This window comes from Mytilus californianus, unplaced genomic scaffold (assembly GCF_021869535.1).
Source record: "Mytilus californianus isolate M0D057914Y unplaced genomic scaffold, xbMytCali1.0.p SCAF_2, whole genome shotgun sequence".
NCBI classification, from domain to species: domain Eukaryota; kingdom Metazoa; phylum Mollusca; class Bivalvia; order Mytilida; family Mytilidae; genus Mytilus; species Mytilus californianus.
In genome coordinates this window covers 5,330,744-5,346,516 of record NW_026262668.1, presented here as the reverse complement: position 1 = coordinate 5,346,516, position 15,773 = coordinate 5,330,744, and the positions used below count along the sequence as shown (strand labels likewise).

The window sequence follows — 15,773 nt, the reverse complement described above, 5'->3', positions numbered from 1 at the left end:
GACTAACGTGTTAGGTTTTTTAAACAATTGAATAGGTGTAAAAAAAACATGGTAATAGTTCTCTCATTTTGTAAATAAATCTTGGGCAAACAATAAAAATTTCGGAATTGAGGGAAAATGAAAATACATGTACATATCTAGAGAAATTTTATAATAATAGTTGTATCTAAGCATGGGAGGAATATATGATTATGAATTATATAAGGCCAGAGTTGTTTCTTTATTGTTGGTTGAGATACCTTAAAATTTAAAAAAATTTCAGATAAAATAAATTGAAGTTTCATGCTCTTTCGTTCCCGATGACTCCATACAGTACATTATCCGTGAAATATATATATAACTGTAGCCATTGATGTCAAATTATGTGCTATTTTATTCATCAACAGAAATGATGAAACTGTGAAAATTAAACCCCCTAAAATTTACCCGTCATATGTTACTTCAATAAAAGGTGACTGCATCTGATGACATCAAACAGAAGCAGAAAATTGTAACAAAGAGGCTGCATGCTTCCTTGTTACGGGGTCATAATTTTATATGTAAAATCATTAGAAAAACATTGAGGTCAGCTGGAGATGCTGAAGACGTAAACTTAGCTCTAGCACTGAACTAATACCAATTAAACTCACAGTAAGATTTTCTAATTTAATTCCAAGCCAAGTTCTCATACAATGGTAAATGTCAATACAATATGACTCCTACTGTAAAAGTACAATTCTATTGATGTTACTATCCTACTCTGTTCCTACTTTAAATTTACAACATATTTATAATATTTTATAATGACAAGTTATGAGTAAATGAATTCTTTCTAATTAGCACAATAGTCACAATTACAATTCTGTCAACTTATAATACTCATGCTATACGTCTGGATAACAACTCAACCTGAACTTGCTAATTTTTATGACAGATAAATAATTTGAATTAGTCCAAATCTATACAAAAATGTTGAAATTTAAAATAACTCAAAATTCCTGTATGACAAAATTATCTGCATTTGTCTTAAAGATATTACTGAAACAGATCTTAACTTTTTTAAGTGCACAGCAACTCTTGCCAGTGTCAATACAATTTTTAAAGTGTAGCAAGTTTTTTGAATGGAAAAGTTGTGTCTCACTTTATGTATCATGTATGTAGTTATAGAATTTATATCATTTATGGTATAGAACCACTAATTCATAGCCCCATTGCTTTCTATGTTAAATTCTGCAATTTCAAGCATTATTGGCTACTTAGTCCTCAGTTCAAATAAAGTGGCAGTCATTTCATGTAAAAACTATACCTTATCCTGACTTGTGCTGAAAAATTTAACATACCATGTTCTTTCTGACCAGGTCTGAATTAGTGGTTCTATACCTTATACATAATGGAGAGATAATGATTGCCAGTGATTTCAACATCCTACATGCTGATGTCCTCAGAAAAAACATGAGAAGAGGGATTGTCCCCAATCTTTAAATAACTCCTTAAAGGGAATAACTTGTAATCGGTGCTAAATTTAGTGTGTAGCTTATATATATAATTTATGATAAAAATCTATTTCTGTAAACAAATTTTCACCTTTTATATTAAAATTTAAAGCTTGATGTACTTTCTATTGTTGAAGACTAGATATTGACCTCAACATGTCTTTTGGTTTTTTTCTGTCTTTGCTGTCTAATTGCCTACCTTGTACCCAACTTTTCATTTTAAGACATTTAAACAAGGAATTATTTGAATATAGAATAATTTTGAATTCTGGAAAATTGATAAAAAATGTATGATGAAAACTAACCCAACTAAGGAGGGTTAGCCATGCACACATGGCAAAGATGGTTAATTAATTCATACTGAATCATCAGTGAAAGTAACCTGTGATCAGTTTCGCAAAAAATCTTCCAACCAAAGTTGATCTTAAGTATACTGAATTGTTCATGACTTAGGATCAACTTTACTTTTCAAGTCTTTAGTCATAGGATATTTTGTGAAACTGGTCACTGAACCTTAGCCTTGTGTGCATGGCTAACCCTATTTTAGTTGGGTTAGTTTTCATCATACAATTTTAACAATTCAAAATTGTTCCAGATTCAAATTATTCTTTGATTTCATATTCATTTTTGTCCTGTTATTCAAAAGATGTTACTGTTTTTTAGCTTCTATTATTTAACAAGTGTAACATACATCTTGCCAATCATTTTTAACTACCGGTATATGACTAAGTTCTTCCCAATTATTTTGGTCATATATTAATTGATTACTATAATTAAACAAAGAAAAAAAAATGAAAATAAAAATACAATGAACTGGTTTAATTTTAACTTAAGAAGTTTCTTTGTTATAAGATGCTTTAATACTGGTTTATAGTGCAGACAAGATTTGTTTTATTGTAATTACTTTTTTCAAGCAAAGCTAATGTGCCATAGTTTGTTGTTTCAAACCTTCAAATTACTAAATGTATGCATATGTATTTTACATTTAATTGATAACTAGCAAATAACTTAAATATCACAGAATTTTTAAAAAATGTTAGAATTTATGTTAGTTAAATTTGACAATTTTGGTTTATGTCATTCCAGAGTTGTAGAACTGTGTTAAGAATTTGGGTACAATGTGAAAATTTGATAACTTTTTTAGCACTTACCTTTTTATGTAAAATAAAGTACATGATGTACATGATCAGATGTAGTACCGTCTAAGATAAATATGAATAATTTTTGTGTTTTATTGTATCATGTGCTTTTTCTATTGTTGATGGGGGGTAGTTTCAAAAGCATGATGTTTAAGTTTATATGCTATCTATGTTATGATTACTTGCTATATGTGTTTACTTGTATGCTATGTATGTCAGTGTCATGTTATGTAATATTAGGTATGCCATGTATGTCAGTGTCACAATATGTTATATCAGGTATGCCATGTATATGTCAGTGTTACCTTATGTAATATCAGTTTCATGTACTTTAAAAATGATATAAATGTTTATACTTGCATAAGACTTGTATCTAAGTATTTCATTGGTAGCCTAAATGTCTTGTATGTTACTGGTTACCTGTATGATAGTATTCCTGTGGTACCTGTATGTCTCATATGTTACTGTGTGATAGTATTCTACTGATAACCTGTATGTCTACCAAATAAGAGCATGTATAGTACACAGGTTTTAACTTCAAAATTCTAATTTCCAGGCAGGGGTTTGGATTTAAGATTACTTCAAGCAAGAGTTCAAAGTAAAAGTTAATTTCACAATATTTTTATTTTTGTTCCACCATGCTTCCTGTAGGTTGATAATGCACATGTAACCTGCATGTCTTGTATTTTTCTTGTAGCCTGTGTTTGCCTGGTCATCTTTATTCTGGTATTTCACTTGAATCTAAACCATCTCTCCAGCCTCTTGCAGATTGCTTGCCTTACTGGGTTAAACTAAAGATTCTAGAATTTGTATTTGTTTCTATCCTCAGGAAATCCTGGGCATTTAGGAGCAAGAATAAAGATTTTCTGGCTTGGATTGGGAATAATGTATCAAAGTATTTGCTATGTGTTGCCCTGTGTGCAGGCACTTCCTGCTGAGTGAGATGGTCAAATATAGAGTATATTCATATTTCATATACATAAATGTATATCCCCTGGATTATTTATACACAATTTGCCACAGGATGCTAAGTAACCATCGATCAATCATTGGTTACCTGATTATTAGTATGTACATTTTGTAAATTCACCATATTTATGTAGCCTGGATTTTGATTGGTTGATCAGTCACCTGTGTGTGTTTCACAACCACCAGGGTATTTGCACAAAGATATCTTTTTTATACCTCTTTTATGTGGTATAAAGCCATAAAAACCATTACCTGTGCCCTTTTATTAAATCTGCTTGTTTTGCTTTTAAATGTCTTGATAGCAAGAGAACAGTGTAATTAAATATTGAATGTTTAACTAAACCATGTCTATTGACATTTGGTCTAATTTGATAGAAATATCATATTCAGAAGGGGTATTTGTGAAAAGTACCAGACCCGAGAAGAAATTTCCTTCTACTACAGGCTCAAGAAATATTATCTCTCAACTAATATTTTTTTCGCAGATGCCCCTCCTATACATGATATATCTATCATTAATGATTTCCTGTATTTATCTGGATACCTGTATGTAAGTAATGCATTTGGTTAATTTTTTTTAATCAGTTATGTATTTATAATATTATGTATGAATTTATTTGATACAATTAAAGATTTTTATATTGTTACTTTTAGAGGTATTTTTTTTTTATTTAAATAGAAATGTTTAATGATGCTAAATGGACAGAATAAAAAGGAATGGTGGGAGCATTCTAAAAAACTACCAAAATAGTTTTGAACCTGCAATTCTTTCTCTGTCCTATGAGATGACAAAAATTATAGAATGGGAAAAGTGTTGCACATACCATAAATCTTTTGAAGTGCAATACTTACAACTAAATTTTGGGTCCAGCAATGACAGAATCCATATACAGGCTGAAAAGAGCAGCAAACAGATATAAGAAGATGTGGTATGAGTGAAAAGAGCAGCAAGTTTGCATTTGATGTAATGAATAGACTTTGCTTGAAAGCAAACTTAAAGGCTAGGCCAAGCCTTTTTATATACCACTATAACAGGCTGCTTTTGTCCTTTTTCAAACTATTATAGCTTAACCAGATATATTGGCATATTGCAGGAAAAAAGAGAGGGGAGATACTAAAGGGAAAATAAAAAAATCATAAGTTGAAGAGAGACTGACAATATCATGGCAAAAATACAATAAATAGGCAAACAACAATCTACAAAACACTACATAAGAAACTTAACATTGAGGAACATGAAATCACACAAAAAAAACAGGTTGATCTCAGCTGCTCCAGAAACACCTATCAGAAATAGACAAAATTAGTTACGAAAAAGTGAAATGCAATCAGAATTGGAATAACAGCCAAATTAACAATAGTTGCCGCATAGGTATGAAAGGGCTTTTTTGTCTGATTGAAAGAGCAAGATGTCAATGAAATAATTTAAGAGCCCCCCCCCCCCCCATTTAAAGAACAAAATCATCTTATTCAGATGTGAAAAGGGTATGTTAAATGCTGAATCAGTCAGAAATTTGGAGAAGTGATTGTGAGGTCAAATAATGCAACTCAATTAAATTCAATATTTTATTGAAGAATGTATAATACAACATCACATTTATTGTATAATATAGATATAGAATAGAGAGTCTTTTATATAGAATTATAGAGACTATACTACATATTAAAACATTACAAGTGTATAATAAAGATATAAAATAGAGAGCCTTTTATATAGAATTATAGAGACTATACATATTAAAACATTACAAGTGTATAATAAAGATATAAAATAGAGAGCCTTTTATATAGAATTATAGAGACTATACATATTAAAACATTACAAGTGTATAATAAAGATATAAAATAGAGAGTCTTTTATATAGAATTATAGAGACTATACATATTAAAACATTACAAGTGTTTAATAAAGATATAAAATAGAGAGCCTTTTAGGTTGCACTTTGTAAATACAGCTGTTTCTCAAACCACGCCTCTTTTGGGGAGATATAGAATATTCATAAATTATTAATTTTGTTTATATACTGGTTCCCAGTTATGATCTCTATGTTTCATCTCATACAGACATAACTTGGGAATGTTACCAGTAAATAAACATATGCATATTGTTTCTATTGAAATCTGTGGTAATCCTACAGTCAAGGTAGAGATAATTAAGAAATTTAGTGTTAGTTTAAACTCTTAGAAGTTCAGGGCATATAAACGTTGAAAATATGCTGCACAGCCCTATATTTTGACCTTTGAAAAACATTGTAGTGCATATGAACTTTCCATTCTAGGATATGATTTTTTTTAAAACTTCATAGTAAAAGTGGTACAGTTTTAGCCGTAAAAGGAGTTCCTATGGAAAATTGCATTGTCAATATTTACAGAAATGCAACCTTTATATAGAATTATAGAGACTATATATATTAAAACATTACATTAAATGTATAATATAGATATGGAATAGAGAGTCTTTTATACAGAATTATAGAGAATATACAAATTAAAACATTACATTAAGTGTATAATATAGATATATAGATATAGAATAGAGAGTCTTTTATATAGAATTATAGAGACTATACATATTAAAACATTACAAGTGTGTTATATAGATATAAAATAGAGGGCCTTTTATATAGAATTATAGAGACTATACATATTAAAACATTACATTCAGTGTATCATATAGATATAAAATAGAGAGTCTATTATACAGAATTATAGAGACTATACATATTAAAACATTACAAGTGTATGATATAGATATAAGATAGAGGGCCTTTTATATAGAATTATAGAGACTATACATAATAAAACATTACAAGTGTATAATATAGATATAAAATAGAGAGTCTTTTATACAGAATTATAGAGACTATACATAATAAAACATTACAAGTGTATAATATAGATATAGAATAGAGAGTCTTTTATATAGAATTATAGAGACTATACATAATAAAACATTACAAGTGTTTAATATAGATATAAAATAGAGAGTCTTTTATTCAGAATTATAGAGACTATACATATTAAAACATTACAAATGTATAATATAGATATAAAATAGAGAGTCTTTTATACAGAATTATAGAGACTATACATATTAAAACATTACAAGTGTATAATATAGATATAAAATAGAAAGCCTTTTATACAGAATTACAGAGACTATGAACACATATTTAGATGTATTAGGTAAAATATGAAAACATTCTATATCTATTTAGAATATGAAAATAGGTAGGATATTAGTGAATATAAGTCTAAGTTCACAGTGTTTTAACTTTGGTGACTGACTGCCATAAGAGGGAGCCCGCTCCAGTCATGCTTCAGTGGTCCCTAAATAATTAACTAAATTTTTCTTACAAAAGGGAGGGCCCGGGCACCCTGCTCCCCCTAAATCCGCTTCTGCAATTGCGGTTTTGGGCCATCTTCAGGCGTGTACAATTTGATGATAGGCTGTGATACTATGAACTAACGTAAAGATTGAAAGACGTCTTGAAAATGGTCTGATATGTGCCATAAATTTAGGGGAAATTGGCCCTGCTCTATAACATACCACATCTTCTTATTTTTATATTAAAACCTGGAAAATTAAGAGATTGTAACACATAAAAATCCCAGTAAACTAACTTCTAATAAAAAATAAGAATTACGGTGTTTTGTTCCATAGTAGTTTAGAAAGCCGAAAGACTTAAACAGGTATGAACGGAATATTGTGGACATATATAAGTAATATTTGATGTATCATTTTCTTTGACCTGTTTGACATTTCATTCCTAAATAAATGTTATGGTGACCAGACGTTCAGCTGTTATAGGTACAGATTAACTCAACATTATGACATACAAGAACATCGAAAACAGATGGAGACACGGACTCACTCAGAGTCAGGATAATGCACTTATAATCCTAAATTCAATATTTATTATAAGAAGACTTTCAATTATGAGTTATTGAATATTTCTGCACGTATTAATTCAGAACGTACATGTGTAGCATTAAAATGAGAAAACGATTATGTTACAACTAAACTATTTGAGTAAGATCTTAGTGCATTCAATTTTAAGCTTAATTGTTGTGAGATGAACCATGAATTCTGTATTTAGCTGCATTAAATATAAGGCAGATTTCCCCGTTATTTTTCATGTTTCGATTGACTAGTTACCATTGTTACTCGTTCAATACAGAATAATCACATGTTTATTGATTTATAGATCCGCATTGCAAACAGGCTAATTTAACTAATTTAAATTTGTATATATCATAATTGTTGCCCTTGTATGAACATTTTTCCGTTTTGTACACAAACTGAAGAATATACAGAAAAACTGTAAACTGCAAAAATGAACAAGAAGACTAGATTTACAAATATGCCACAAAGGCGGAAATTATCATTCCTCCACTTCTTCCAGTTGTTGGATGATGAATGTGGGTTTTTTTTTGGGGGGGGGAAGGGGTGAACTATAGAATATAGAGATAAACTGTTAGAGAGAGAAAAAAAAAAGATTAGTAAGACATGAATTTAATACTCATTTGACTTAATATACCCTTTTGAAGACTTCACGAACTAATTAATTATTTTGTCTTTCTACAATCAGAATATAACGCGTCATGTCTCCAACCGAATTTAAGGAAACTTGATAGTGCTGACCGAAAACGTTTGTGCATATTCTATTTTGTTTTTTATCCAGATGATATTTGGGGTTTTTAATAGTAAAACATGGACTTTCCCACAGTAGTTAGCTAGGAAAGAATGAACTTTTGACCTCTGCCAACAGTTTATCTTGTCATCTGTAGGATTGCATGCAACATCTTTCAGGTATGTTTTTTGTTAAAATAGTAATATGTCACAGGTTAGTTGTTATTGCTACTTTTGAACTGAATAAATATATCTATAAAAGTGTGTAAATAATACAACAAGATCGTTTCATAATCACGACGTATCAATGTTATTTGAATTAAGAACATTTTTAGTTGGACGTTTAATTTCGATAACATATAAATTTAATTCTGAATGTTTAAATGCATTAGAAATAGACAATTTTCATAGTTCATGAGTAAAATTTGAATAACTCAGATTTGACAATCCCAACACTTAGATATGCAACTGGTCAGTTGTAACGTCACAAATAGTTAATGGTAAGGGTGTAAAGAAACCTTGACTTAGATCCATATTCAGCTCTTGTTGATTTAATCAGTAGATCTAAGGATGTACACCTCTGAGGACCCAAACATTTCTAGAATTTAACTTTTTTTACTTAACCTGATTTTTGGGTTTATATGACTATAAGAAAGTAATTGATGAAGAAAAAATCATATGGTGGTGCACTTGGTTTTTTTTTTTGTCTACGGCCGTTTGAAAGTACCCAATTTTTAATGATTTTCCATATCGTGACGTTATATTTGGCAACCATATCCTAGATTGGTGTTTTTTTTATAACTAAACGCCGACCGGGGTTATATTTGAAAAGGGGGAGTATTTGGGGTCCTGAAGCTTTTTCTTTGATAGGCAATTTTCACATTATCAATCGGAATCTTCAATTGTAATAGTCTTGTTTTCAGAGCCAAACACAAAAACTTCAATTGGAATCTTCGCTTGTAATAGTTTTATTTTCAGAAGACGTTCGTCTGAACCCCTTCGAGGTATTTAGACGTGATTACATTAGATGAACCATAAGGCATAATAATAGCTGTAATCTGAAACGCCGAGCTGAGGTTTGGTTGTATGGTGGAAATAAATCGAACAAAAAGACACAAATCACACAAAAAGTAAAATCACAAAAATTCTGAACTCCGAGGAAAATTCAAAAAGGAAAGTCCCAATCAAATGGCAAAATCAAAATTTCAAACACATCAAACGAATGGATAACAACTGTCATATTCCTGACTTGGAACAGGCATTTTCTTATGTAGAAAATGGTGGATTGAACCTGGTTTTATAGCTAGCACAACGGTTTCCATGCTTTTTTCAGAAAGAAAATAGGATATAGCTATGCAATATACCAAAAGATGTATACTTATGTAATCGAATTTAACCTAATCTTCATGAAATAAAAATTACAAATATTGGTCTTAGGTGAACCTATATCTTAGGAAACAGTGACCTATATCCGTTTGTATCATACCCAATCTAATGGAAAGTTGGTTATTGTAAGATTAGACATATATACCAGCTGTTACAACTCGTTAAATAGCAATACACATAACAATCAATATTCAATTCAATATACGTTTTGTCAATATTGTTAAAACATTTTTTACATGAATCACACATTCCTGGTTTATTTTAGGTTTTTCTGGGAAAACGTTTTGCAGGAGTATAGGTTATACCGAAAAACAAACTAATTGTAACTGGAAAGTATTTGGACACTATTATAGAAAGACGTATTGCACATCAAATGCGATAAGGTAGGCACTTTAATGATGACTGAACATATAGTTACTAAATATATTTGGCACTTTTAGTTGTTCGGAAACTAAAGCCACATTATAAGATAATATATCTCTGTTAACTTTTGGAACTGAAGTTGCCTGTAATCTTATGATTGGTCTTGATCATGTGTATGCAGAACATGTTTTCTATACTGCAACTAGTTGTGTTTATTTCCTAAATAAAGTAACACAGCTATATTTTGTGCAATGTCAATTTCATCATGGATCACTTTTTCCACAATCAGGGGTTCATTAAGGGATGAAAATAAGTTTGAAATTTGTGTTACAATTTAAATAGCTATCAATGTATTAATTTAAGTTGCAGTATAAAAACAATATTAGGTCAATGTCAGAAAAATATAAACTTTTTTTTATATTCGGCACAAAACTGGGGAAGGGCTCGGTAAAACCTCGCCCTTCCCCAGTTTCTCAGACTCGTACAAAAAAGTTTATATTTTTCTGACATTGACCTAGTATTGTATACCTATTTGTGTCATCTCATTTCGTTGCTTACGTCTGCAATAACGCTTTTGTATATAATTAAAAAGAAGGAATATGATGTATTTATTGAAATTCCCAATATTAGGCTCTGGAGTGGATTTACAGAATAGAGAATAATGGATCAATCAATAAAAAAGCAGAAAAATAGACAAAAATAAAGAATATAGAATAATGGGGTGCTAAAATATAAAAAATACAAAAAAATGGGCAAAGATATAACGAATAGAGAAAAATGACCGAAGAATATAGAAATTAAGACTCACCACCGGACCCTCCGATATGTACTCGACAAAACCCGAAGCCAAGGAATTGGCTTTAATTGTATAACTGTTCTGAACCTCAAAGCTGTCTTTCAACGGCACCCACAAAAAAATTACATCTGAGTGTAAAGTAAAGATCCTCGAGAAAAGACCCATCTGAGTTGAATTGTTTAATTTGATGGTAACGCTATATCTCAGATTACTATGGAGGATGTCTATTCAAACCCCTTGTCCACAAGTGGTTAATCAAAATGTGTTTAATCTAGATATCTCTGTATCAGCACCGAAACCACCTGTCAATTCAAAAATATGATATTGCTTAGAATTCTTTGGTTTGATAGTGGACCAATTTGACAATTAAAATTTCACATCTCCAAGGGGACATACATTACCCTTATATATAAACCCTTGAGATGAAAACATCAATTTATATGTCTTTATAAAAGACCTTGTTTGTTGCTCTTAAATGTCTTATGAATTTGGCTTTCAAAACTTTTGGTCTCACGTGTTTTTAATGAAGATATGGCTTTTCTTGCGCGCTGAAATCGGCTGATATTAGCACCACTAGATTGGTGGCACTACTGTTTGTGCCAGTAGCCAGTTCTTTGTTATTGGCATATTTCAAATGATAACTGTTTATTGTTTTCGCACAGTCAATAAACTGTAATTGCATGAAAATCAATATAGCAGTTCCCAAAAGTCACATTGACCCTGGGCGATTTTGACTGTTCTATTAAGATTCGTGTTTGATGGTCGCTGATGTTTAATGGTTTTTGTTTCCCAGACATTGGGTCTTGGTCGTATCTAGCTGTTTGATGGTCTTTGATGATTTCTGTTTTCTTTGTTTCCCAGACAGTTGTTGTCGTGCGCACTAAAAAAACTAACACATATTGATATTACTATTACTAGTCTTTAAAGTCTTGAAAAATTGAGATAAGCTTTCAAATAACCAAATGGTATGCAGGACTTGTCACCTTTGCACGTGGGCTAAGTATCTTTTAGAAATGAGAAACGTAAGTCTAGCCGTATATGTTGATGTACATTATTTTGTAAGTGAACATTTCATCGATCATTACTACTCTGACTAATATGAAACATTGTCAAATGAGTTCGTTGACGTTTTAGACGCTTTTGTTAAAAAGTAATTTAATACGAAGTATACACGTTAAGACGATCTACGTAACGGTTACCTAACAGTTTTCACATCAAGCATTTGCAGATTCTTACAGATGGTAAAATAAGGAAAAGTTTAAAAGCTAATACTACGATATTTCGTGTGTAATCAACGATTTGTTCATGATCTTAGTCAAGAAGCTCTTTAGTCGTGTCTTAATGTGTTTTTGACATTTTTGGGACTTTTGGAAGACGGCAGACGTTTGATAGTCTCTGGAATTAATTCCCCTTCTCATTTTAAGACACTTTGTTTTATAAACGCCTGATATATAATGACCCAAGGCATCAAAAGAACGGATGCTCGGGTGTCCTGTTTCACGGGGGAGGGGGGCCTCAACATACAAATTTGGGTACAGACGTCCGACTGGGGTTTGAAAACCATCCCTCATTCATATATTGATTTATGCAAAAACCCCCACCCATTCATATATTTCATAGAAATATCACAACCAAACTATATATATTTCCCAACTATCATGACATCTTACTCAGACGTTAACCACATGATATCATTCATATTATTAAATAAATAGATCAGAAAACGGTTTTGACAAACATCCTAACAGAAGATGACCCATTGATATATAAATGTCTACCCATTGGTATATTACCTCCGTGAAATAGCTCCCCATTGATATCTAAAAAAATCCAAAAAGTGACCCATACCAGCGGCACGTCTGTATATACCTTTATATAGGAAGAGACCCTCCATCCATGCCCTATTTGTACACAATTTCTCTCTAATTGCAAAGAAAATACAAACATTTAATATTTTGAGATAATTTGAAATAAAAAAATGTGATTTTACGTCTTGTATAGCTTACCATTTTAACGTGTTGAATTAAATGAAAACGTCATGAAAAATAAAACTATTTAATGTCAATTTCGCAGATATATCTTGTTTCGTACCAAATGGCCAATTAAAGTGCCAATGGGCTATAGACGATCATAGCCCTTTATTGTCATTTAAAAGGGTGTTTATCAACAACATTCGAATATAAATTATTAAAGGAGGGGTTGGAAGGATGACAAAGAAGATCGACTTTGGAACTAATATCAAATGTATTTTAAAATATCATGTTGTCTGCTTAATCAAATGCTGAATTGAAAAAAAAATCAGTTTCAAATTATTGTTTGCGAAAATATTTCAGAATATATAAAAATAAGAAGACGTGGTATGATTGCCAATGAGACAAATCCCCGCAAGAGACCAAATGACACAGAAATTAACAACTATAGGTCACCGTACGGCCTTCAACAATGAGTAAAACCCCTACCGCATAGGAAATTCAGCGGAAATCAAGAAAGTTTTACTTTATAATTGAATTTTGACAAGTCACGGAAGAACTGAGATCGAACTAACCACACGTTGATTAAATAAAAATAATCAAGAGATCAGGAAAAGAATAAATCTGATAAGAATTACAGAAATAAAACTAACCAAAAAGTCAGAAAAAAAGATAACATCGACTAAAAAAGTCTAGTTATGTTAATAACCATGGAATCTGATGTTCAGTAGTTGTCGTTTGTTGATGTGGTTCATAAGTGTTTCTCGTTTCTCGTTTTTTTATATAGATTAGACCGTTGGTTTTCCCGTTTGAATGGTTTTACACTAGTAATTTTTGGGGCCCTTTATAGCTTACTGTTCGGTGTGAGCCAAGTCTCCGCGTTGAAGACCGTACTTTGACCTATAATGGTTTACTTTTATAAATTTTGACTTGGATGGAGAGTTGTCTCATTGGCACTCATATCACATCTTCTTATATCTATTCAGGTATATTACATTAATCATGCTTGCTGAATATTTCTACATCTCATTAATATGAATTAATGGGCCTATGATTAAATTTTATAACATTTTTTTCTGAAATGACGGGACCCAAGTTTAAGCTTTGAAACCCTCTTCCTTGCCACAAGATTTATATACATGCTTCTTGCACTGCAAGTACACGTTTTCCCTCTTTTTTGTAGGTATGACATCCCTCAGTTGTAATGACGTCAAACAAGACGAACCCGCCACATACAATTCCTCCACTGGCAGGGATATCTGAATCCGAGAGAGATAAATATCTTCTTATTGCCACTTTTCTCAGTGTTTTAATTATATTTGGAGTTCTGGTTGCTATAATGCATCGAAAGTGTCGTGAAACCTTATCTAGAACAAAATCTTGGGTTATTTCAAAAACCGTTCGACACCGACCAAACATAAACCGAAATAGTGCAAGATTGGGTGCCATTGAGATGAGTTTCAGAGACCCATCAAGCCCTGTGTTCAGTAAAGAGGTTAATCCGCCTCTCATGTTTTATCTTGGAAGCAGTGATGAATCTCAGTCTGGAAGGACGAGAAAATCGAGGGGACATCGAAGTTCAGGAACAGATCAAGATTCTGGAATTTCAATTATTTCCGGCAGTCCAAATATACCAATGTGTTCATTATCTAATCAATGTGTTTGTTTTGACAAAGACGTCAATGATAATGTGACATTAAATTATATTCCTCCCATCATTTCACAAGAGTCAGTGAGCTTGGTACGAGTTTTGGCGCCAGAAATCCCGGATAAAGCAAGTTCGATAACCCCAAATGACGATATCGATGACTGCAAACGGCCGAAACTTCGTAGGAGTTCTACGGTTATTGATAAAATGAATTACTTGCAAGGATATATGCCTTCATCAAGAGATGATGACTATACAGTAATAACTTTAACAGATGATTCGGAACCAGATAATCTTTCACCAGACATTTTACTTAAGAAGTTTAAATATAACGATTGTATACATTTACATGATAAAGGAAAACGTTCAAAACACTTAAGTGGTGTTGATAACCCGGCGTTTTACTTACAGAATAAAATTCTTTCAAAGTCTTTATCTGATATTAGAGCAAATGTAGACGAAAAAAGTATACAAGAGTCCAAACTTCCAAATAGGTCTTCACGTGACACTGGTAAAAAAGACAAACTTATGTATGAAAATATAGTTCACGTAGCTGAAGTACACGCACCACTGAAAATGAATCGATGTAGCAATATGTACAAAAAGAGTGAGTCTCCAAGGTCCAGTAAACGCCCAACTGCATATAGAACGTATAATATAAAAACAATAGATAAAGAAAGTCAGGAGCTCTACAAAAGGGTAATGCGTGAACGAATTCACGACATCATTCAATCAGATTCTTCAGCGTCGTCAGTGAAAAGTGATCAAACATTTGTCCGAACTACTCGTAAAAAGAAACGGAAGGCATTAAAGTCTGCTTCTTCCACTAATGTTCTGTGATATGTTATGGAAAACTTCCATTTCTATTTTTGTTATTATTTTACGTATTGTTGTTTCGATGGAGATTGCCAAAGTGATATCTCAGTTGCTCTTGTTTTAATTCGGATGTCTATAAATACTCTTCATGACAATTATTATACTGACAATCAAACACACCTTCTAATAGGAGAACTAGAATTCGAATTTCACAAGTATACCAACTAAAGATAAACGTGCACCATACCATCATTCGGGTGGAAGTCAGTATTATCATAATTTAATTTTGAATTGATGTAAGTGAGGGCGCTGGCGCCATGTTGTTGACTTTTGAAAATAAAGATTTAAGTTTTAATGCGATGTCTGACAGTGTTATTAATGAAATAAGCTTATGCATATATGATAACCGTTGGAAATTTGCGCATCATCCTATGGACGATTATCAGAAGCATAGTTTGAACATACATTGGTTTCTTTTTGAATAAAACAATATTGACTCATAAATGGCAAAAATTAAAAAAAAATTAGATGGATGTTGGCCCCACAGGAATACAACTTTAATAATAAACTTCATTTACCGC

The 15,773-nt window shown here is 31.6% G+C and overlaps 1 protein-coding gene and 1 long non-coding RNA gene across 2 annotated transcripts; both read left to right on the top strand.

Annotated features, from left to right (window-relative positions):
• LOC127729136 (uncharacterized) lies at positions 1 to 4,233 on the top strand. The gene is made up of 2 exons (XR_007994529.1): positions 1 to 2,851; positions 2,891 to 4,233. It is a non-coding gene; the product is annotated as an uncharacterized LOC127729136 (long non-coding RNA).
• A 4,084-nt stretch (positions 4,234 to 8,317) lies between these two features.
• On the top strand, positions 8,318 to 15,547 carry LOC127729134 (uncharacterized). The gene is made up of 3 exons (XM_052236788.1): positions 8,318 to 8,393; positions 9,865 to 9,982; positions 13,912 to 15,547. Exon 3 carries the CDS (start codon positions 13,933 to 13,935, stop codon positions 15,214 to 15,216), a length of 1,284 nt encoding a protein of 427 aa, XP_052092748.1. The 5' UTR covers positions 8,318 to 8,393; positions 9,865 to 9,982; positions 13,912 to 13,932; the 3' UTR covers positions 15,217 to 15,547.
• The last annotated feature ends 226 nt before the right edge of the window (positions 15,548 to 15,773 follow it).

Coding starts and splice junctions, on each gene's coding strand:
- LOC127729134 (XM_052236788.1), top strand. CDS start 13,933: ATGACGTCAAACAAGACGAACCCGCCACATACAATTCCTCCACTGGCA.